The sequence below is a fragment of the Myiozetetes cayanensis genome, unplaced genomic scaffold (assembly GCF_022539395.1).
Source record: "Myiozetetes cayanensis isolate MyiCay16 unplaced genomic scaffold, myiCay2020 scf39, whole genome shotgun sequence".
NCBI lineage: Eukaryota > Metazoa > Chordata > Aves > Passeriformes > Tyrannidae > Myiozetetes > Myiozetetes cayanensis.
In genome coordinates, this window is record NW_026087620.1 from 980,109 (window position 1) to 1,005,773 (window position 25,665).

General features: G+C 44.4%; 1 protein-coding gene across 1 annotated transcript in view; it reads right to left on the reverse strand.

The window, feature by feature from the left end:
* Positions 1-25,665, reverse strand: part of IQSEC1 (IQ motif and Sec7 domain ArfGEF 1) — a 315,606-nt gene that overhangs the window by 40,962 nt on the left and 248,979 nt on the right. The window contains 2 exon segments of the mRNA XM_050328296.1: positions 794-2,058; positions 4,523-4,802. Coding sequence (XP_050184253.1) covers positions 794-2,058; positions 4,523-4,802 — 1,545 coding nt within the window.

Below are 25,665 nucleotides of genomic sequence, written 5' to 3' on the forward strand. Positions count from 1 at the left end.
AATTCCAGCTGGTTCAAAGCTTCCATAAAGGCCTTTTCTCAAAGATATACACCCAGAGCTCAGCGTGTTCACAACAGAGTTTAGGGTTCTCATTATTTACTACCCTCTCTCATCATATTCCTGGTTTTCTGCAGCCACGTGGGAGCACCCAAAGAAGAGAGTATTTCAATAAAACAAAGAAATGTGAGGAAGTTATTTACAGAAATTTTAAACAACTCCATACATAGTCAACTACCAGTCCAACTACCAGTCATAGGCAGAAATACAAATTTTGTGATACTTTTATGATAAATAATAAATATTTATGTAGTATAAAAAAAAATATTCAGTGCATTGGGTTTCAGTATCAAAGTTTTGATGAAATCTACTGAACAAATTCTAGGCCCTGCCAGTGTAATTCAGGAAATTCACCTTACACTGCTTGTTTTTTCCAGTTCTCCCACAACAAGTTCTACACCACCTACATGATTAGGGCAGGAAGAAATCTTAATTTGTTATAACACCAAAAAATGGATCAGGATCAGGCCACCATGTTTCTCCACAAGAAAGGAACCAGGTTAATCTTAAACAGTTCCCTACCATTTATGTACACATAATTATATTTTTTCTTTTCCCCTGAAGCTGTTTAACTGTGGAGACGTCAACCTGTAAGTACTTGAACATGAAGAGCCACCACAAGCAGCTTGTTTACTCCCTGAAAGGTCAGTATCAGACACCAGGCTTACCTTATCCAGTACAAGACAAATATTCCTGGTTCCTTCTGAGAGGAGAAGGGAGGAAAGGCTGTACTCACTTGTTGAAGAGATTCAGCCCGATCCGATAGTGGCGTTTCCTGATAACGTCGTTACTGAAGGCAGGGGAATCCCAGCTGTTGCGAGTTTCTTTGTGGTAGGTTTGTTTGCTCAAGGTTTGCTCCCTTAGGCTGTCTCTAGAAGAAGATTCCGAGCTGCAGTTTATCGTGTCATTGGAGTTGGAAGTGCTGTTGATGCTGTCGTTGTCTCCGTCGGAATAATCCGACTCCGATTTGCTCTGCCTGTTTGCTGTGCCATTGATGGCCAAGTGACTGTCTATAGGCCTGGCCCTGTGTCTCGCCTCCTGCTCCTCCCGGGTGATGATCTTGGCAGGAATGCTGTGAGGGATATGTTTTGGGCTCCCCTGTTGGCTCGTGATGCCCCGGTCGTAGGCATTTTGTCTCTTTAACGAGCCTCTCTCCGAGCGATCGCTCAAGTCCACGGAGCTGTCACTGGGTGGCTCTATGGTCAGCAAGGGCAGGTGATCCATCCTCATCCTCTGTTCCTGACATTCCAGGGATGGGGTACTCCTGCAGCTCGTATCAGTGTCTATCTTATCGTCTTTGTGGGTCATGGACCAGTACTCCTGGGAAGAGTTCACGGAGCGGAGCCTCAGATCCGACTCTGTGCTGGACGGCCTGTCCACAGACTGGGAGAGGGGAAGGGGTGGAGACAACTCCTCCTCGTCGATGTACAACGTGACGTCGCTGTACGACGCCGTCATCTCGTCAAGCTTCCTGGGATCCACGTTGTGGATTGCTGGTTTGGCTGGAGCGCAGCTGTCCCTCTCCATTTCACGGCTCCTGACCTGATCTGCAGCCTGGATCTCGTCAGAGTGCAGACTGCGGCAGTTCAGTGCATCATCAATGGATTCCGCCAGGGATTTCACCTGCCTGGAAAAGGCATCCTCCAGTTCTGTTATAGCATCAGTAAAATCAGTAGATGCCGCCGGAGACTTCATCGGAGTTGTTTCTCCGAGGTCATCACATTCAGACGGTACCAGGGATCCCAGCTTCGAGCCATCATTCGTAACAGAAACTTGTTTCCCTTCGAAGTAAGAGCTGTGGACTTTCTCAGGCCCTTCAAAGGAAAACTGCATTCTCATATTGGACAGGACGATGCGCCTCGACATGCGATTTTCGGACATAGAACTGCGGAGGCGCTCAAAGTTCTTGTTCATCTGATACTGGCGAAAGGCGGTTTGGATGGTGCGAGCAGCATGTCTGGTTATGAGACGGCCCCCATACTTCCGTTCTAGCATCTCCACCTGCAGGGGGAGCACAGGGAATCTGGAGCTTAATGAAGGTTAGAACGAGGTCAAAGAGTAGAAAAAAACCCCAATAAATTCTTAGGACAACTGCAATTTTCAGACATTTTTCAAAGAGCGCACGCCGGTTTTGAAAGCAAAAAGCTCAAAGCTCCAACACTGAGAACTGAACAGTCATTTGCAAATTCCACCCTGAAATACAAAAATATGACTGTGTGAATACTGTCATAGAGTTGTGCTGTTGGCAATTTGTGGTCATTTAAGTGTTGGCTCCCACACATTAGCAGTGGTGTGCCATGTCAAGGCAGAAGGACAGAGCTCTGCTGCAGCATAATGCTGGCACTCTCCCTGTGGGGACAACTGCAGAGAAGTGAATTCCAAGTACAAGCCTTTCACTCCCAAATGGGGGGTTTTGCCCCCACATTTGCACGTGCCAAAGAGACTAAGAGGTTACTTGTAAGGCACTCTGAAGATTCAAAAATATTCAAAAATTATTATGAACTTAATAATCTATCACAACCTTGCCACTGCTGCCACACATTTGCTACTATTTCTATTTGTAGTACACATACAAATATGTATATATATGTGTGTGAATATCTGTATATCTATTTTTATAAATCATAAGAGATTATTTTGCTGGACTAATCTCAAAATAAACAAACTGTCCATTCAGTTCTCCCCTCAAAACTAAATGTCAAACCTAATGAAAAGTAAACTAGCATAGCTAGAGAGAGAGAATTAAACACAACCTAATATTCCATAAAATAAATTACCTTGACTTTATTTCTGCAACAGGCTGTTGTCCTTCAGCTTTACACAGAAAATAACATTATCACTGATTATCATAAATTGGGGGGTTTGGTGGGAATTTAAATTGAGAGTATTTTCCAACTTGCCTAGATGAGTTAGACATGTGATTAATATTTCTAATAGATTTTAATGCCTATTTCATGCACCTTTTCAATGTATATTTAATGCAGGTTACCTTTAGGTCTTGGACATTTTCCTACATGGTTTTTAGCATGTTCAGCTATTTCAAGGAGAGCTTTTGGAGAGCAGTAACCAACTCTTCCCTATCAAGCTTCCTTCATGCATCATTGTCACTTTTTATTGTGTGAGACTCCCTGAACAAATACAAAATAACATCTGCAGTCCTCGTTCTCCATCAGCTGGCACAAAAGGACAGATGGAACGAGGCTCTGTGGAATGCCTGCAGTGCAGGAGATCTCTTCAGAAAGCTTCACACTCTGTATCAACCCCTGGTGAGACATCCAGCAAAAACCACTGCCAAAGGTGGAACAGGGAGAGCTCTGATCTCACAGGGAGGTCCAGTTCAGTAGCAGAGCTGGCATCAGGAACCTGGTGTCCCCACAGTTTGGTGAGCATGGAGGCTAAACCAAACTCATGCCTGCTATCCCAAATATTGGATATTCAGCTTCGAGGCAGAGCTCAAGATCTGTTCTTCCAGGTCCTTCTGGAACGACATCTTATGATTCCCTAAGCTGAACATGAGATTTAGCCCCTATAAATTTCACTGACTGTCAATGTTTGGTCCAAAATCAGGAGTAGGTGGCTTCCTGCCTACGGAATTTTGCCACTTCCACCATATTAACATAGAGGTTGGAGTGACTGTGGACTATACCTCGATGACTCACAGGCTCTTGGGGATGGGCCTGTGCAGGGCCAGGAGCTGGACCTGATGACACTTCCAGCTCAGTGGGTTCTGTGATTCTGTGGTAAGATCTCTAACCAAAAAAAACCCTCCAAACCAAAAAACATTGATGTATTGGCTATTGTTCATCTACCACTGAAATCCAGTGCGTATTTGCTTACCTTAAACTCTTGGGGCACCATTTTCAAATCATAAATGTGAACTCATATGGAGATAAACGTCTTTCAAATAGGACTATATTCAAAACAAACCCTAAAAGGAAAGGTTGACTGTCTTACAAAAGTGCCTTTTTCGGGACAAAGGCTTTGAATATCTACAGCCAGTTCTTTGTAAAGTATGTGGGAGTTTTGCCTAGTTGAGTAAAGCCAACTAATGCCTTGAATTCACCCTACAGATACTAGAAAATATCAGCTGCAATAAGTTGATCCTTTAATTCAGAAACAACAAAAATATCCAGGTTTCAAAACGACTCATTTGCTTAGGAAAATATTTTGCATTATTCCATTCTACTACTTGTCCCGAGCACAAGTTCCTGGTAGAACTGTTTTTATTATTAAAACTAACACATCTTTTACACCTTTCTTCAGGTAGAGGGGAAGGTGTATGGGACACAGGGGTTGCACAACACAGGATAAAAGAGTCAAAAACCTCCGAAATGCTGGCACACAGCTATTTTGAACTAAGCTGGGCACAGAGAAAAGGCATTTTCAGCACCACAGCTGAAGCAATTTACAGTTTACAGACACATCGCCATTGCCTCAAATCAAGTACCAATGCCCAAATAAATACCTGCTTATCTTGGAGGTCCGAGGAGAGTTCATAGCTCTCAGAAAGCGACCGTGACCTTTTGATGGCCTCTTCCTCCGCCTGTTTGCGCAGGATGGACGTGGAGTGCTGCAGTTTGGGCCTCCGCGCCCGCTGCCCCGGGGAGATGGAGTAGAGCCCGTAGGGAGAGGGGTCGTAGTGGTCTGGGCTGATGGCTGAGCTGTGGGTTATGGGGCCTTGGGGGTACCCAGAGGGACTATCCAGGGACGTGCCGGTCTCACTGCTCGGAGCTTCGCCCTCCACGCTGCAGGAACGAGAGACAGGAGAGGCTCGGTGAGTGCTGCCCCCCAACCTCAGCAACCAACAGCACAGCTCTGCTCGGGGACCTTTCAGCCTCCCAGCACGTTTGGTTGAAGTTGTTACACATTTGGTGCGGGTAATGTGGCTGTCCTGTCAAACACCACCGTTTTTGCAGGACTCCAAACAAATCTCAATTTTTCGTGCAGGCATCACCTTTAGATCAGGAGTGGAGCAGGACAGTGCAGGTTTCAAGCACTAGTTCACTTTACACAGTAATTATTAATAACATCCTGACTAAGTCACTCAGCAACTATTGCACAAAATGAACAAAAACGTCTAATTTCTTACAATACTGCTCATTTCCAACTTGTTCTGTTCAAAGTGACAGATGCTTGTTTGTGTCTTTCCTTGCTTTGACAAATTAAAGCAATATTTTCTTACCCCCATATTACAGTTTGACATAAAAGGATTCATTTCCCAGAGATTACTCAACGGAGAGCTGGGATTTAATGGAACTTGGGAGCTACTATGTTGCTAGAGACTAAAGCTGGGAAAAAGTACCTACAGGAGAAATTTCATTTATTTCTCTCTTGCTGAAAGACTGCTCCCATGGGATACTTTTGGCATCCTTTGGAGTAAAGCACCCCATGGGATGTTGTTTACAGCTAATGAAAGCCACGTGCTTTCAGGTGAAGAAAACACATTAGAAACTATCTGGCAAATAAAACACTTTGTTTTCATGTGAATGCTGTTATTGCTGAAGGAATAAAGGAAAGGAAAAAACATTTTTGTATTAAAAGGGTGGTACATAATAGGAAACATTTTAAAACTGAGCCCTAGGTGTATCCTGAAGTCCTGATGACACAGCAGTTCATATTTGGGTTGTATTTACAGTAGGGCACTCTCACACTGCAATAGGATTTGCACTCTCACTCTTCCACATCATCATATGTCTCACATCAGTATTTCCTGTCTGCCTCACCCTGGGTACACAGAGCATTGACAGAAGAACAAAACTGCACTTTTTTTAATCCCTCAAAGATTTAGGAAGCACTCCACACACGACCAAATATAAGCATTTGCAGCACTTGCTCCACCTTTTATTTTAGGAAAGGTACAGTCCAACTCCAAAGGAGTAAAATTCCACATTCTCACCACGTCCTGTATTTATTTTACCTTCATTCACACGAAGAGGAACATAAAAGACAAAGTCCTCCTGTTGTCTCTCAGCAATCCCTTCAGAAAGTACTGACTGAACCTCCTCCACCAGGAGAGAAGAGGGTTAACACTGGCCAAGCCCTCCCAGCTTGAACAGTGGGTACTTTTTAAAGGGAAGGAGAAAAAAAAACCCTTAGATTTCTTAAAATGCTTCTATAAACATGGAAAACTGAAAGCAAGTACTCTTTCTTTGCCCATCAAAATATGACTCTACCCGAAAGGTATTTTCAAACATACTTAACTCAAGCTGGAAATATTTTCAGTGTGCACACATTACTTTTTCCAAAAAGGAAGCTGACAGGAAACTAATCCCTTTCCCCTGGTGATCCAGCTGGCTTTCAACTTCAACATGATAAATTAGCCCGAGTTTTGCTAGTGACACTGAAACTGTGTAACCACCCACCGAACACAAACAAATCATCCTCCCTGAAGCATCCATTAAAGAAACAGGATCACATTCTCCCTTTAAACACTAAAATACCTCTCTCTGCCCTGCCAACTCTGAGGCCACACTGTTCTGCACATCACAGGTTCCTAGAGCAAGTTTATGTGTAAGTACTTTTCATGCAAGTATGGAAAATTTGTTTCTAACAGGAAAGCAGGAATTATCACTATCACCCCTTCTTAGGTTTGTGCCTTTTTTTGCCAACCTCACCACTGTGAGCTATATAATAACCCTTCCATGTCGACTATAACCTCCTGTTGGCATTTTAATAATGATACCTTCAATGGATCACTTAACCTCGTCAGCAACAAAAAGGTACTGCCCCAGCAGAAGAAGGTGGAAGGTCTGCCCAGGGCTCTGATTAAAGTTAAGGGTTTCTTCTCAATTTTAGTTTGCTTCTTGTACTTTTTCCAGATATAAATGTGATGCTTGATCTCTTTTTGCTCTCCCAGGCCTATGCCCTACCACCCGACCTGTGAAGCAGGGAATTAATTACCTTTCCAACAGGCAGCCTCCTGCAAACAGCAGCCCTTCAAAGCAAACACAGGGGCACAGCCAGTACCACGTATTTCAGGGCTTTCTCCCATCCAGCTCTGGTGCCTCTGAGGAGCAGCTGAAGCTCTGTATGAGCTCCTGCATTCCAATGAACTCCACTGACAAGGAAAAGCAGCTTGCTTTCTACTTCCCACTACTGCACGGATGTTTGGAAAAGAAAAGCATTTCAATAAATATGACTCGTGTGAAGCTGTAAGGGTCACAGGTTGGATTGCTCCACTGAGGGGGAACAGCACCTAGAGCTGGTGGAAGTGCTCTCCAAGCCACTTTCCATCGTTTCTCACCAGTCCTGGTTAACTGGGGAGGTCCCAGGGGACTGGAGGTCACCAAATGTGACACCCATCTACAAGAAGGGACAGAGGGATGGACAGGGAACTCCAGGCCTGTCAGCCTGACCTCAGTGCTGGGGAAGGTCATGAACAGATCATCCTGAGTGCCACCACATAGCACGTGCAGGACAGCTGGGGGATCAGGCCCAGCCAGCATGAGTCTGGAAAAGCAGGTCCTGCTTGACCAACCTGATCTCCCTCTGTGACAAGGTGAGCAGCTCAGGGGGTGTTTGGATGGGAACCTGGATGCAGGAAAGCCTTTGACACCCCCAGCATTGTCCCAGAGACACTGGCTGCTCATGGCCTGGATGGGTCACTGCTCACTGGGCTCACAACTGGCTGCTGGCCCAGGGAGGGTGGGCAATGGAGCTACATCCAGCTGGGAATGGGCTCCAGTGGGGGGATAATGGAGCTACATCCAGCTGGGAATGGGCTCCAGTGGGGGGATAATGGAGCTACATCCAGCTGGGAATGGGCTCCAGTGGGGGGATAATGGAGCTACATCCAGCTGGGAATGGGCTCCAGTGGGGGGGTAATGGAGCTACATCCAGTTGGGAATGGGCTCCAGGGGGTCAGTGCTGGGGTCACTTTTGTTTAATGTCTTTATCACTAACCCTGAGCAGGGGACCGAGGCAGCCCCGCTCAGCCTGCAGGTGACACCAGGGTGGGTGGCAGTGCTGATGCGCTGCAGGGCACGAGGGCTCAGCACAGGCTGGATCCGTGCACTGAGGCTCAACAAGGTCCTGCCCCTGCATCCCAACAAGCCCTGCAGTGCTGCAGGCCGGGGACAGAGGGGCTGGGAAGCTGGGAAAGGCCCTGGGGGTGCTGTGACAGCGGCTGGACGTGATCCCAGCTGTGCCCAGGGGAGCAAGAGGCCAATGGCCCCTGGGCTGTGCCAGCCCTGCCATGGCAGCAGGACCAGGGCAGGGATTGTCTCCCTGTGCTGGCCCTGCTGAGGCCACACCTCGAATCCTGGGGTCAGTTCTGGGCCCCTCGTGACAAGAAGGACGTGGAGGGGCTGGAGCGTGTCCAGGGAAGGGAACAGAGCTGGGGAAGGATCTGGAGCACCAGGAGCGGCTGAGGGAGCTGGGAGGGCTCAGACTGGACAAAAGGAGGCTCTGGAAAGACCTGATCGCTCCCTCCAACTCCTGACAGGAGGGTGGAGCCAGGTGGGGGCCTCACTCTGTTCCCAGGGAACAAGTGACAGAAAGGGACAATGGGCCTCAAGTTGCAGCAGGGGAGGTTTAGGTTGAGTACCTGGAAAAACTTCCTGGAAAGAGTTGCCCAGCCCTGGCACAGCTGCCCAGGGCAGCAGTGGAGTCCCCATCCCTGGAGGGATTTAAAGCCACGTGGATGTGGCACTTGGGGACACGGGTTAGTGGTGGACTTGGCAGTGCTGGGGGATGGCTGGACTCGATGATCTTAAAGGCCTTCTCCAACCTAACAATTCTATGACTAAAACAGGTTCAGAACACTTATCTATCCACTTGTTAAAAATGCCAACACACAAAAAAGTCAAGGATTCTGCTCCAGGCTGGCAGCAAGAACCAGAATCAGTCTCCCTGTGACTGAGGGAGTAGCTGAGACACCTCTCCAGCACTGCTCCACTTCCAGCAGCCACCCTTCACACACTACTTTACCCATGTGGGTGAGAAATTAAGTATATTAGGCACGCTGTAAAAATGGACAAAGTAACACTGTTAATTATTATTTATGTTTATATAATATATATTTTAATAAATAAATGTTAATTAAAAGTCCCAACTGGAATTAAAATAATTTCTTATAAAGGTCTCTAATTTGAGGCATCTGCCACCTACCATACATGTCCAGTAGAATTACTGATAAATTCCATGTTAAAAAAAAAAAAAAGAAAAATCTAGTGGAATAATTTGGTTCTTCTGCCTGTAATGTGCAACTGCATATTACTAGTGAGCCCATTAATCTGTTGAATATTCCAATTGAGTAATATTAGGAGGATGTAAACCAGTTGAAATTAACTTTTCATTCTTAGAATTCTAATTGTTTTATCACACTCTTATTTCAGCAGAAAATAGACATTCATTATCTGCCAAGCCAGAAAAAGGGAAAGGTTGCTTGGCAGTATTTTACAAAGAAGAAGAGAATGGATCAGCTAAAGAATGAAAATGAAATATTTTAAAAATAATTAGTGCTACTAATATGACTTTTCATGAACAAAAATTTAAACTACAGCTGTTGAAGAACTCTGGACATCTAAATTACTTATTTTTGAAAGAATGGCCAGCACTGGCTGAATCAGGATTTAACAGTAATTGATACTGGAAGTTTCTTCTTGCATAAAGCTCAACTTTTAACACTGCTAAAAAATCCCAAACCACCGCTGTATCAAGGAACAACAGGGAAGAAGAAAGGCTTAGAGAAAGACAGAAACAGGCTCTGCACAGTATTTTTACCATATTACAATGACTACGTAAAAGTCTTGGTGAGAATCAGGTTACTTTCTCTAATGGTTACAAAGCAGCATTCACCAGCTGGATTCAGGCATTTCCTTCCATTTTGGCTCTGCACCTCCTGCAAGAGCTGAGCCCCACACTCTGCCAACACTTCTCAGTTAAACTACACCAGTGAAGTGGCACGGGCATGGCAGGGGGGCCACCCCTGTGTGTTCCACCCTGCCCACTGTGCCCTCTGTGCCACAGATCCTGGGCTCCTGCGGGCTCTGAGGGCAGGGCCAACCCCAGTGCACACCCTGAAGCTGCTCCTCTGAGTGCTCTGCCCAGATGTCTGCCCAGATGTCAAAGCTGAGTGTCCAGGAGCGACAACAGATCCAGGCACACAAGATGGGAAGGAGATGTTGCTGCTTGGAAAAAGCTCGTGGTTTACACAGTTGTTTCCCACTGCTCAGGGGATGAGTTCATTTCAAGAATGACCTAATGAGAAAAAGCTCTGTCTCCTCTTTGCCCCTGCAGTTGTGTGGTTAGCCATGACCAAAGCACATTGTTTCTTCTCCGGGCATTTTAGCAGCTGAAACCTGGCAGGTCTTTTCTTCCCTGGCTCTCATTTTATACCTTCAATTCACAGAATCACAGAACATCCTGAGCTGGAAGGGACCCATCAGGACTATCAAGCCCAACTCCTGGCCCTGCACAGATATCCCAACAATCCCATCCTGGCCCTGAGAGTGTCATCCAAACCCTCCTGGAGCTCTGGCAGCCTTGGGGCTGTGCCCACTGCCCTGGGGAGCCTGTTCAGTGCCAACCACCCTCTGGGGGAATTATCACTTCTGCTCACAAAGGTTGCCATTACAACCAGTACACTAAATCCACTGTCATATTTTAAACCAATATATTACTCAGGAGTTTTCAAGTATCTCCTGTTATTCCTTAATTTATCTTTCATTTTTGTATTCGCACCTTCCTGTTCCTTCAAATCTTGCCAGACTCTTAGCAAAACTAAAAATAAGCACAACAGAGACAAAGTTTTGAAAAACAAGAAAAAAACCTCAACATTTGAGCTTAAAATGGAAACTGGAAAGAGTCCTCAAGATCTAAATCCCAGTAAGGAGCAAACCTTAAACTTTTCCATGAGTACAGACTTATCTGTTCCACTGACTAATGGCAAAATAACCAGAGGAGTTACAGTTTTGTATCCAGAGGCACAAGAATTTATCTGTCACAGAAACTATACTATGAAGACAGACATTTGATAACCAGAAGAACAGAAAGTTCTTTTTTTCCTGAGGCCCAGTACCTTATCTTTAAAACTACATGCATGTAAAAAGGAAGTATATAACAATAACATCAGATGCAAGGAATGATTCAGTATTGCCACTCATTCCAGAAGCCCCACAGTTTCCAAGCAGTCAAGTGTCCCTGCGCATTTTTAGGACTAAAATACAAAGATAATGGGAACATATGCTCACAGAAATCATCCAAATGTTTAAACCAGTATGTTGCAGATTTAGTCTGGAACAAAGAAATTCAACATGCTTCTAAATAATGCAAATGCCAAACCAAAACTGCATGCAACATTTAAAAATAGAACCAAAGAGACCCTCCCAGCAAAACAGAGTAAACACTTGAGAAACTGTTTCACCAATGAGCAGTCTCTGAAATCACTATTATTTTCATCATTCATTTAGAATGGACTTTCAACAGTGTAATATAAAGACATGTAATTGAAAACAGGCCCAAACAACTGGATGGTACACACATGAGAACCAATCAGTATTGCATTAATCCTGTAAAAAATCTGGTTTGGACATAAAGAGAAGTATGACAATATAATAAGTTTGTGCTGTTACATCTTAAAGATTTTCCGTAGCATTTCAGATCCTTACAATTCAAAGGTATACAGAATAAATTTATCTTCTTCTACACTGTGTAAAGGAAGCCCAAGTATTACAAACACAGCAACTAAACCACAGCCAACTTAAAATTCTAGTCAGCACGAGATGATAAAACACTTGGCTTGGCCATGACAATGCAAGTGCTCTGTTCTTCAGGAGGCAGTTTTTAAAGCAGGGCTGTGGCAGAGCAGCACTTGCCAGGGACAGCAGTCAAAACTGCAGGTAGTCTGCACAACCTGAATTCAAATGGAACTTAATGAAGGATTAATATGCTTATTTTATTTGTTGCAACAGTGAAGCATTTGCATGAGTGGTTCTTAAAAATTTTGCTCTGTCAAATCCACCATTTCTCTAACTTGCCTGCTTTTCCCTGAATCCACGTAATTGATTCCCCCCTTCAGGAAAAATGCATGTAAATCTGGTTCCTTTTAAGTTATATGTACTGATAGGACAATTCAGGAAGCTGATTTTCTTCCTCTGTCCCAGAAACTCTTCTGTCCATAAACAGGAACATGATATCCACAGCTGAAGTATCTGGATACCTTATGATTTATGAGATCGATTTAAATGCAAACCAAAAAGTGAAACTTTTGCTATCAAAATCTCATTTCATAAACGTGATTCCCAGTAAAACTTTGGCCTCACTCAAAACCAAATCATCTGTGGAAACAGGGAGGAAGAATTGCTGCAAATATTTTACACCAACTACCTCCTTCTAAAATCTGCAGCTTCACACCAGCCAAACTCTGACCTTAGCTCCTAATTACAGATTCCCACTTGAAATAGATCCAAACTCTCTACCTAGCTCAAGGAATGCAGGCCAGAAGTCTCCCATGGAACTAAGTGAGTAACAGAGAGAAGCCCAGGGCAGCTGCTGGAGCAGCTGGTGTGGTCAGACACTTCCACCAGGAAGGCTGGAGCACACCATTGGAATAGCAATAATGCTTAGGTCCAATGCAGCATTCCACAGAGCAACAAACCTCTCCAAAAGCTGATTCCTTGCCTCTAACGTTGCCTTTACAAGTGCAAGGACGCCCTGCTTTGCCTGTGAAATTGGAAGTGACGACTGCAAGCAGAGCACTGCTGACCAGGACTGTGCTCCCCACACACAAAGCGGCACAAAGCACTCGTTTGGCACCAGGGTCCACACCCCCTGCTTCAGAAGCTGGCTTGCACTTCAGTACCTGTGCTGCTTTCTGCTCTAAACTAGGAGGTGAATTTAATTAAAGCTCTCGTGTATGCACTGGATTATCTCAAATTACTGTCTTCAAAGTGTTCTTAGTGTGGATTCTCAGAATGCAAAACTAGCCAGGTGCACTTGATTCATTTTTCTCTCCACACACCTCCCACTACAATATTCCCCAATGGACTGAGAACATTTGAACAGAAGTGTATTATTATTAGTGTAGTTTGCAACAGATTAGAACCTAGTTCTTATTGCCATGCCTGTTTTGTGCTGTCTAATAAACAAAAGTCAATTATATTAAGAACTCCTACAAATCCCCGAATTCAATAAATGCAATAACATTAACAGACCAATCTACCTTCAAATATAGACTGTCAAGAGTTCAAAGCCATTATGATGGACAGCAGCACTCACAAAGGCTTTGATCCAGGAAAGAAATATTGACCAATGTGTTTGACTTAGAATGCACTCTCAGTTCAGCTGTTCCTGTTAAAAACAAGTGAGACCTTTGAATGCACATCAAAGTAACGTCCCAGGTAATTCATCTTCCTGAAGTTAAATACCACTGCATGAAAAATCCAGACAAAATTTGCATGTGTCTCAGAGAAGCAAACACTAACAAAGCAGTCACTTCATTCAGGAATATTCCGTGTGGTGAGACTGCCAGGCTGAGTCAAAACAGTCTGACAGCCATGGACAACACACACTCCTTTGGACACTACCAAGTTCTAATTCTCACTAAACAACCCCATAAAAGGCATTAACACAAATGCTTTTTAAAACAGGCCATTTCGACCCCCAGTCTTAGATGCCAGGAGTGGTAGCAGAGAGCAGGGAAAGAAAGATGAGAGGTTATTCCCTCCACCCCAAAGCAGAACGTAGGAATGAATGCACTGTCTCTGCTGAAAGGGAGACACACCAGCAAGATGGAAACAGAGTGGGACAAAACCCTACCCAAACATTTACAGTAGACTTAAGAGCTAAGACTATCCATTTGGAAAGCACTCACTTGAGATTATCTTCAGCTTCCAAGGTTAAACACCTTCCAGATCACCTTTGTCAAAGAGTGGCAGCATATCTGCTATCAGACACAATATGTACTACAAAGGGTCAAACCAACCAACCCTCACCAGTGCCCACTCAATGCCTTATGAGCCTGATCTGCTAAAGGTAAAGCTGCATTTTATTTGCATTATGTAGCAGCTGGAAAGTAACAAAGGAGACTGACAGCACCCACAGAACTTGAGTACAGTTTACAGATGTCAGCTTCTATCTCAGGTCATTCAATCTGTGTTAATTATCACCCAGCATCAATGATATCCCACCCTTCAAACTCTTTAAAAAATGGATATTATGAAAAGATGACTACGGTAATAATTTGAGGCCTGTGGCTCAAATCAGCCCAAGTTTTATAATTTTTAGAGATTTTTGTTTTATGGTCAGTTCTTCCTCTTGATGTGTCAGCATAAAACATACTGACATCAGAAAACGTCACGTGTGCTTCAAAAAGATGCTTTAGCTTCTTACAGGGACTAAAGCCAACCATTTCTAGGTGTAACTGTGGTGTCTGGTACAGCTCATGTAACCAAATCTGTGAAGGTCTGCCCACCCCTGCAGACTTTGTCCTGTCCCCTCTGTGCAAACTCTTACACAATGGGATGAGCTTCAGAAATCCGGGGAGTTTCTCAATGCAGCTGTGGTAGAATTTGACCTCAACTATTTATCATTTATTCAGATACACCATTCAGCTGGAATCCTCTTATTTAGCATATATGCACTCCCTGTGAACCACACTGGAGAGAGTAGGACATTAATACACATTCTACTGTTTATCCCATGACGTGACCTTTATACAAGGCTGATTTTAAAAAGGCAGATTTGGTTTCTGCAGCTGAGAAAAGCCTGGTTTGCATGCACAGCTGAGGCAGCATTTGCTAGAATGCAGGAATCCTTGGTGTCCCATATCAGCCATCCTATTGCACCTCTCCTGTGGCTTCAGCTGTTGTGTCAAGGCCTCCCAAGGAAGGGGTGGCACAGAAGGCACTGCTGAGAAATCAGCTTGCTGCCAACCACGTTCTGCAAGACACTAAATGCTACTTTCCTCTGCCTGTTCAGGTCTTGGTGGATAATACTCTTCTTTCCCCTCTTAAACACCACATATCATATGAACATGAATCAGTTTAAAGATGCTTAATGCAATCCTGGTCACAGAGTTCATGTTTCAGGATTGAATTTCCCTACACAGAAATATACTCTCATCTTAGATCAAATATACTTGATAAAACCTAAGATTTGACTAATTTTAAGGCTTTGCCACTTTACTATTTGAAAATACAAGACAGAGAACAGAGAGCTAGGAACAACTTTTGAGCAGGCCACCCTTTCCCTTACAGCATGTCTGTGAGCCTGGGCAGAGGGAAATTAAGAGTAATCATTAATCAAAGAGCATGCAGAGGGTCCATGCAGCAGAAATGGCAACAAAATCATCTTTCTGTACTGGATACTGCATCAGGGAAAGTCACAGATCACTACACAACTGTGCTCATTTAGGCCATATTTAAAGTTAAGTAGCAAATGAATGCTGTGCAAAGAGATCTACTTTAAATAACCAAGGGATCTCATTTCCACTGGTTAATAATATATTGTCATTATCTAATGACCTGTGCTTTCAAACAATGTCACTGACGAACATGAGATACTTTGCTGTCTCTCTAGGATTTAAGAAACAGTTGGCTAAAATTCTTCCACTTTTAAAGTCAGGAAGAAATGGATTTATTCAACTTTTAGTGGTTTGTTGACTTCCCTCTGAAGTTACAGACAAAACTCATAAACTTACAGAGCAATTTAACATACTTAAAAAGGCCAATCCAAAGGATGGACTGTTAAAAGCCTGATCAGAAAGCACCCTTAGTGATCTAACTGAATGTGGAAGTACACAGAATATAAAAGAAAACCGAGCAAACCCTGCATTTCAACTGCCAACTTTGTTGTGCCAAGGCTAAAAAAATAAGCAAACCCCAAGGAAATGAAACCCTACTAGTTTTGTCTATGGCAAAACAATGTCCTTTCAAAAGGGGCATGGGAAACCGGGCAGGTAGGGAAGAAATGGATGGGAGCACATCACTTATTCTGCTCCCAGTGAAGTGCAGGGTGTTGTTGCCATCCAGGGAGAGCGGGAGCTGGCCTTGAGCGCTGTGCACACACTGAGAGGTGCTGTAATCACTGGAACAGAACCACTGCTCACCTCTCTGCAATCACAGGCATCCTCATAAAAGGGAGATTTTTATCCTCTGCAACACACCCAAGTGCACAGAACGTGGTGTTTACAGAAACAAAACGGAAAGGGACCTTTTGCTTGAAGTGGGAAGTTTAGTGGAGAAGAGAGTGTTGTGGATGTTGTGAGATTCAAAGCAATGTGTTCAAATACAGAAGATATTTGCAGACACACAAAGACATTCCGTGTATTACTACACATAAATCTTCACTCTTGGAGAAATGAGGCCTCAAAAGATTGCTTATAACCTCTAAATCAGCTGAAGAGCTGACAGATGCTTTTTCTCATTCACAAACTTCCTTCCTTTTACATTTCCTCTCCATTGTGCTGAGTCCATATATTTTACAGTTCTTTCTCTGCTAGAGAGGAATTAAGTGTAGGCTTTAAGCAGGATGTCTGACTCACTTCACTGATGACAACCAAAGAGCAACCCAGGTAGCAACGCCTGTCTTGGCAAGGTTTTAGTGCACACACAGGGAAGGAAAGCACTTGTTGGGCTGTGCTGGAGCCTGGAGAGCTCCCCTTGGATGCAGCACACACTGCCCAGCACGGCCCTGCTGCCCCAGCACCAGGGACACTCTGCACTGGCAGAACTCGGATAATCCTTAGTTTTTATGGGTTCTTTACCATGACACACTTCACAGATCTTTCTGCAGTGGAAAATGGTTTCTTAGGACAAGAGCAGAAGTGCAGTTCCCAAAAACAAGGCTCACCATTTTGCGAACTGAAAATGCAATGCAGTGCAAAGCCAGATTTTGAAAGTCTCAACCAAAGACAGCCAGAAATACTCTTGTGCAATATGCTACACTGTGCTAGGAAAACCTGAAATACTTTTCTTCCAGGCTAACCTGATCAAAAACATCTTAATCACATTTTAATAACCAAAGAGGAATCCAAGTTTGCCACATGCCACCATTTGGGACAATTTCCATTAAGTCCAGGTAATCCTCTGTTCTCTCCCAATTCACAAGGCATTAATGACTGGTATTAATAGGAAACCATTAGCTGGAAAGGATCACTCTTCCAAATCTAGAAGCATTAAAATCAGCCCCTTCTTGAAACCAGTTTCTACTAAATGCTCCTCCACACCCCTGGTATCTTCTAAACAAGATTCACAGAGTAAAATACAAGAAAAGAATATCTAAACAAAAATAACGAACTGTCTTCCTTTCATGAACCTAAGAGCAGCTGATAATATTATCTAACACTCAACACCCTGTGAAATATTAATTTTGAAGCACGAGAATCATCCCAGACACCTCTCGAATGAAAATCCCACAGCTGTTCCACAGCATATTACAATAATGCAGAACCAAGTAAGAAATAAAAATAAAGATATTTATTCCCTATTGAGAATGCAGAATGATTGAGAGACAAACTATTATTGGGCTGCAGCACAGTCAGAAAGTCAGGGTTTTGTAGAGGCCTAAGTACTGATAGAGCCCGAGGAACTGCAGCTGGATCAGGAACACTGCTGTCCCTGTGGTTTGAAGGATGACTTCCTCAGCACAACCCCCCCAGACAAGGAGGGAAACCCTGTCTTTGGTATTATCTTTAGAGGCAGGAGGATTTCCAACTAAATCATCCACTCCTTCCCACAGACTCAGCCCTGGAGTTCTGTGCAAGCACTGACATGGCCTGTCCCATCGCTGAGTCGGGATCACTGCAAGGATCTCCCCTAGAATCACTGCTACAACACTGAACCCAGGTTAAATCCAGCCCAGGGTACAGCTGGCTGAGCTCCAGTGCCCTCATCCACTGCTGGATCCAGCTCTCCGTGGGATCTGAGACTGACTTTGGCCCGTTCTGCCATAAAGGTGGAGAGGGATCCCTAAATTAAAGACAAATTGTGAGCTCTCCTGCAGTGCAGAGTCAGGACTGGCTGTAAACGTGCCCTGCAACAGAAAATCCACCAGGTTTGCATCCTTGTTTTCTTTACCCCGTGTAAAGATGACTGCAAAGGTCACGTATGTATCAACAAACAGAAGGTTTTCTTTTTTCTCTGTTCTTACCAAAACATTTAAACTCACGGCACATCCACCCTTGTCAACGTGATGAATTTTAGGGGCGACTTAACAAGGCAAGTACCCCTCAAAACAAGCCTGGGATTCTTTTTCCATTGCCCTGCCCTGTATTGCAGCCACCAATGTAAAACAAAGCCAAATCACAGCTGCTGCAGTTTGTTTGTGCTTGCACAGCACAAGGCAACAGGGAATGGGGTCCTTTGTTTCCAAGCACAAGTTTAACTTGGATGACACTGAACTACTGAAAGAATCTGATTAACAGATATAATACATCAATGTCCTGTATTAAAGGCTATCAAAGCCATCATTCTAATTTTCTGCTCCTCTCACAGAGACAAAAGGGTTTGATTTTTTTTTTTAATCATACCAAAGCTGGGCTTTTTTTACTTTATTTTTATTAAAGACATCTCTGCAATAATTTCATGAAAATGATTCTGGTCTTTTGTCAATTGTAAGGAAGCAAAAGGTTTTATTTTGCTAAATTTGCAGTCCCCTTTAATGTAATACTAGGGCTTTGTGCTACAGTGGATTAAAGCAGCATCTGTTCTTCTCTGGAAATCTGGAGTGGAATCACAGCAGTGCAAGTGAAGTTGCCATCTCTGTCTGTAGCCTTAAGCAAAATTGTTCCTCCTCTAAATAAAATTCAAATGAATTCCTGTCCCTCCTCTAAATAAAATTCAAATGAAGGACACAAGGAGGCCTATGTAAGTAAAATATTTTTGATTAATAAGTCTTGCTAAAAAAGCCCATGCTCAGTAACTATTTTTGCATAACAAAGATGTGTGACTTTAACAAAATCTATATTTACATCAATTTTGGCATAAAATGACAATATACAGGATGCTAAAAGTGAACTCCCAAACACAGAGCCTGATCCTGCTCTTGTAGCTTCACAGTCCCCCAAGGCAACAGAAACAAAGCAGCAAACTCAGAAATACGAATTTGGCTCACACTGTTTAAACACAAATGACACCGACACAAAGCATGGTTAACAAAAGCAGTGCACCAACATACTTTCTCCCCTAACCCATGATCCAGCTCTTCCTGATTCCAGCTGCTCTGTGGATCAGGCAATGCCTGAGCTAAGGGCACAGCCTCATATATTTAATGTCACAAACAGAGCAATCAGGGCTCCATCTTGATTACAGTTTCTGAGCTCTCCTGCAGTTCTGTTATTAAATAAACACACAAAGAAATAACTGATTGACAGCTGGTGTGATTAAAATATGCCTAGCTCTGAAATTAATGATAAAATTACCATTGGGTCTGACAGAGAAAAAACGAAGGAAATGCTGAAAGAGCAAAAAAATTGCAGCCTCAAAGTCCTTCATGAATTATCCTTGCAAATCCCTGCATTGAAAAGGTGCAGCTACTCAGCCAGTCTACATCCATGTCTCATACTGCTCAAAGTAACACAGGGGGGTTTTTCCTCTTCAGACTTTGCTCCTTCCCCATATTTAAAAAAAAAAATTTCAATATTCAAAAATACAGTCCCTTGAACCCTCCTTTGCACCTGTCAGAATCATGCAGGAACTGGGAGCCTCATGGGTTTACAACAAAGAAGGGACATTGGTTTGGAAGCTGAAATTCTGTGAAGGCCTAGTGGATAATTCCCAGGCCTTTCCATCTTTATGGTATTAATATTTCCAGAATGCCTGACAGCAACCTAAACCCCATTTTACCCACTGAGAGTCCCACTGCTGAGGTTATAAAGTTTAAGGCAATGCACTGTCTTGAATTTCAATGGGAACATCACACAGTAGGGAAAGGAACACCTGGAAAGCAACACCTCACTCTTGTGTCCCAGTGTTCTGCTGGAGACCCCTGAAATCTGAGTATCAGCGGTGCTAAACACCAAGAAACACAGCTGAAACATGGGAGATGGTAAATACCCACAGGTAACAGGACGACACCTTGCATCCACCACCAGAGCAGTTTTTATAACCCACAGCTGAGTCCTATTTGTGTTCAGGGCAAGTACAGTCTGAGGCATCACTCCAGTAATCACCTCAGTGTGCTCATCTGCTGCACCATTAGGAGACCTTCCTCTTCAGAGAGTCTGATCCTCAAATTGCCATCTTTATACTTCACAGAAAACACAACCTGCATAAAGATGAACTGTTGTTTCAGAGCAGGTGTTCCACCCCAAGTCCTTGCACCTACTCTTGAGACCCTCACAGGCACGAAACCATCCCAGCCTCCAAGTGCTGGAAGAGCATTCTCATGAAGCCCCAACGCTTGGAGAAATATTTTCCATATCCATACAAATAGAAACATGATTCTCTTGAAGGAATTTTCATTTTGCAAACATGAAATGGTCACAGAGTGAGGAAAAAAACAACCCAACATGCAAGGCCACAAGGCTGTCTATCCTGAGAAATCACTTCCCAGTCCTCCAGAGGAATACTCCGAGAAGACATCTTCTCCAGCAGAGAAGGTCTGCCTGCCCTGCAAGGATCAGCAACCTTCCAATACAGGTCTGTAACAGGAACAACAAATGAGAGTCACCGTTCAACTTGGCATTTGCCCTTTTCAGTGAAAAAACGAATCCCTGGTTTTCTTACCTTAAAGCTGCCAACTATTCAACAAAACTGAACTGCAAGTTGTTTATTAACTGCCCCAGGCTTCCAAAGGGGCAAAGAAACAGCGGAATGCTGTTCATACACTCAACATGATTGGCACTGCTTTGCTCCAGATCTTGTATTACAGGTAGGATATTTGATGATAAAGAATCATTTCAGATTAGTACAAATAGGACAAAAATTGGATGATGGTTGATGAAACCCCAACCCTGAGCCTCTGTTTAACCAAAAGAAAAAAAACACAGCTGACTCCTACAAACTACTCTCAATATCTGCAATTTCAGGAACTAGAAGAGGACACCACAACAAAAGCAAACCGGTACAAATTACCAGAAGTAAAATGGAAAATGGGTCATTTTACTCAGCACAGCTCAAGTTCTCCCATAGCACTAGACAGATGCAATGAATTCTGTGTTTATATGAAGGGTATCTGCCACAAGAATAGACATGGTTAAACACAACATCCAAACTAAGTACTCAGCAATTCCTCTTTTAGCACATCAGGCAGAATAATCAAGTTTAACTGAAAGGAAGTGCACAGCAATGTGTGAGTGGAGGAAAAGAGTCTGAAACAATGATGAATAGCAGAATGTAACTGTGTAACAGGCAAATCTGTCACTACACTACCAGTTATGAATTATGTGTTGTAGCAAGCCATGCAAAGGTAACATCACTTATGCAAACATTGCCAACTCCACACAGGAAACCTATGCTAATCTTTTCCTTAAGGGTAAAAATGGGCTAAGGGATCATTAAATGTGTGACTAAACTGCACTATGAAACCCTTTTCTTTATCAAAAAACGTTTTTCCTTTCTTCTCTAGAAAAGAAACTGCTGCATTCATATGTAGTTACACTGAATCCAGTCACTTCCTCCTTTTATGTTTCTCCACACATGCCCACACCCAATTTAAGATGTTTTCTATCTTTAGCTTAAAGTTGAATATTCCTTTAAGAGTCAAAGAGCTCAGCATTTCACTGAATTATTCGGTGGGATAAACCTTCTCAATGCATCAGAGATAAATTTATTTTGCAAGTGCACTTGCCAGGATAAATGTTTTAGTCTACCATAAATCCACACACAGCACCGCACCAGAAAAACTAGCTTGTGCATCGAGTCTTCAGGCAGCTCATGGAAGAGAGTTCTGTGTTTCTGCACTTTTGACACACATTATTTTGGTAGTTAACAATACCATAACAACAGAGACTGTGTGTGTTAACACGACAAATCCTCTTGCGTCAGTTACTCGAGTATCAATACCTTAAAGGCCTCTGAATCGAACTTTTTCTTTTCTTTTCTTTCCTGGCTGAGGGCACGAGTGGCCAACGATGGTTTCCCCAGGCGGTCCCGCTGAGTGTAACTCGCCTTCCCCTGAGACCGGGGCAAGGGCAGGTCTCTGCTGTCCCGGGAACAGCCTGTCCCGAGCTCTGGAGCAGAACTCACCCTTGTTTGACACCAGTCATGTGCTTCCCTGCCCTGTCCCACACTCACCCAAACGCCGTGTTCACACACACGGCTGTGTGAGCGGCCCCGCACGCAGCTCAGCCCAGCCCAGCCCTGCCCCGACAGCTCCCGAGGGATTTATGGCTCTGCCTGACACCCACCGGGCACCACAGCGCGGAGAAAACCCCGGCATTTAAAACCCCGGCATTTAAAACCCCGGTCCCTACAGACCGCGACAGCGCTGCCACCCGACCCAGGGCACAGGTGCCAACCTGGACACAGCCCGGGGACACAGGGATGACCCCAGGGACAAGGGGGTGACCCCAGGGACAAAGGAGAGCGTCCCAGGGACAAGGGGGTGACCCCAGGGACAAGGAGGGTGATGCCAAGGATAGAAAAGGAGGTGACCCCAGGACAAAGTGGGGTGATCCCAGGGGCAAGGGGGGCGTCCCCAGGGACAAAAAGGGGTGACCCCAGGGACAAAGGGGGTTCCCCCAGAGACAAAGCGGGTGTCCCGCTGCCAGCCCCCGGCGCTGCCCCCCTCACACCGTCCCGCCCGGCCTTTGTGTGCGGGCGGGCCCCCCGCAGCCCGGCCAGGCTCACCAGCTGTCCAGCTCCAGCTCCAGCAGCGACTGGGTCCGCTCGGAGCTGCAGTGCAGGCACCACATGGCCGGTCCGGAGTGCCGGGCGGGCAGCTCGGCTCCAGCTCCAGCTCCACCATAGCCGCCCCTCGGCCGCCCCGCCCCGCCGGGCACGGCGCACGCGTGGGGGGCGGGATTCCCGGGAAAAGCGCGCATCCCGGGGCTTCCCCACGGGGATACCGAGCCTGGGGCCTCCGGTAACCGGACAGCAACACCCTCCCTTGGGCTCCGTGTGAATAACAGCCTGTCATGACACCAGAGAGCAGCGCTGGCGGGTCTCGGTACTCTGGGGGAGCTCCGAAGTTTAGTGAGACACTAAAGATGCTGCTGGCATCGGGAACGAGAAAGAGCACAGTGCCCTCGCGGTGCGTGTAAAGCGCACCTCTTATTCACGGTACATACCGTCATAATAACAATCCAGGCAATTTTGCTTAAAGCCCATTAAACTGCTGGCCCGAGCTGCGGTTTGCATAGTTTCCTAAGGAGGTGTTAGGCACGGGTTCCAATAAGCCCGGGTTTAACCAGCTTTCAGTGAAACTCAAATACGTTAAGGAAGGACACACCTACATAGGCTGTTTTCAGTGTCACTGCAAGTCTCTAACCGGAGACTATTTATACTGCAATGCCTGCTTTCAACATCTAGTGGTTATCCAGACAGTCTCTTCCCTTCAGAAGGTCTGGGACTGACAACAACCCCAGTTTTTTTCTGGTCCTGACTCAACGCACTCCCGCGTGAAGCTTCATCTCCGCTTGTAAACAGAGACAAATCCAAAGCAGACACAAGCAGTTCCCAAAAGTCAACTGCTCCTTTGGAAGCCAGTTTCCATTTAGGAACCAAGTGCAGACAGTTTTAGCGTGGGCTGTGAAGGAGGAGACGTACTGGAAAGGGCGGCTGAGGAGCTCTGACCTCAAAAGCAGTCACAGAATTTTTTGAAGAATGTGTTTTTCTGAAGCCACTTCAAACACAATCTTCCTTCGACAGATACGATCGAGCTAGTTCAGCAAATAACCAAGCAATGCTAACACAAATAACCAAGCAGTGCTAACACATCCCATTCCAAACACTGCGTGGATAATTGTTACATGCAGCTTCCCCCCCATCAATACCAAGCATCCAGAATTCTCAATTTAGCTTTGCCATTCTGCTACAAGGCTGTTAAATCGCTCCTTGCTTTAATAACTCTTTAAAGTAGAGGTTAAGTGCCAAAATCATCTACATATTTAAGACCTTGCATGTATTCCAACGGGGGGAATTAAACACAGAAAAACAAATTCTTGCTGCACTACGCAGACAACATTGTGGTTTCCGAGTCGAGGCAGATGCAACTGCTTTTGGAGGGACTTTTTGTGTAAGTTTCAGCATTCCAAATCCATCTTCATTGAACCATGATCCTAAGTGCATAACCCAGTTTTCCTCAGGTAACAATAATCCATAGTGCACAATCCGTCCTCCCTCAGGTGCTCGTTTATCACAGACCTTGACTTTTTAGGACAATTTTCTGGTGGCACATGGAGACATTTCTCTGTCATCCTGATGACATCTCTGCTGAACATACAGAGCTGATGTTTCAGGTCCCGTAAGACAGAGCAGAAGAGGCTCTGCTAACAACACAGAGCCAACGTGGGCTTCTATTCCACTTTATCTGCACTTTGGGTAGACAACTTTGGCAGAACCAACAGGATGTATATACTCTATTGTCCTCTCACTGCTATTCTGACATCTAACTAGCAATAGAGTTGCCACTGAGATATTGTAGAAATATGTAGCACAGGGTAAGGAGACAGAAAAGTAATTTTCCATGTCCTGGTATCCTTATCCCTGGCAATTTCTCGGAGCACAACTCACAGCCAAGTTATCTTTGAGCCATTAAAACACATCAACTTGACTTAAGCAACAGGGAAGCAACTAGGAAATCTCAGTGCAAGAGGAAGTAAACAAAGATTTCAAACCATGAACTTACGCTCACCAGATCAGCCCAGAAGTTTGAGGAAATAATTCTGCAGGAAGCAGTGGCTGACCATGGGGAGGGCTGGTTGTGACCACTCTCTGGAGTTGCTGCTTCATTCACTGCAGTTTTCAGTCAGTTGCCCAGCAAATGGCACTGCCAAACTTACAAAGGCTGCTCCAGCTTCGTTGCCATTCTCATGTTTAACAATATCTCAGCAGTGAATATATGCTTAGACTGTTTGATCTTTGCTAAAGCTAACCCTGTTTTATTTCTAATACAGAAATATAATTAAACCTTAGATTAAGCACAACACTGAAATTTTGGTTTATCCAGTAATTTACACAAATCACTGCTTTTTATGTGTTAATGGCTAAAACAAAGTTTATAAACCCCCAGAGTGCAACAAACTCAATTTGTAATTATGAGCACGCAGCAATTTGTACAACATGCCATCTAAATCTACAGTAATTATGACCCTGCTTAAAGGGTAATTCCCAACTTAATCACATTTAATACACCATTATTTCCAAGATCTAAAAGGCTGAAACGGGCATTTATCTTGCATTTTGCTTGAGTAAAAGCAAAGGGTTACACAGAGAAAAAAAAAAAACAAGAAACTACCAGAGAGTAGTTTTCTTCCTGCAGAGTATAAATACAGCCACATAGCATTGTACAATAAAATGCATTCACAGGTCAAAATACATGTTATTCCTCTCACAGTAGGACTTGGGGGGATATTAATCCACTTCATCCATTGAAAAGAATATGCTAACCCATATGGATCCTCCACCTCCCCCCTCCCACGGTGGATTCTCTGCTTCTCATGCTTACCTGTACACTCACTGTAAACCAAGTGTTCCTTCAAAAACATCGGGATGGGCCAGTTGCAAG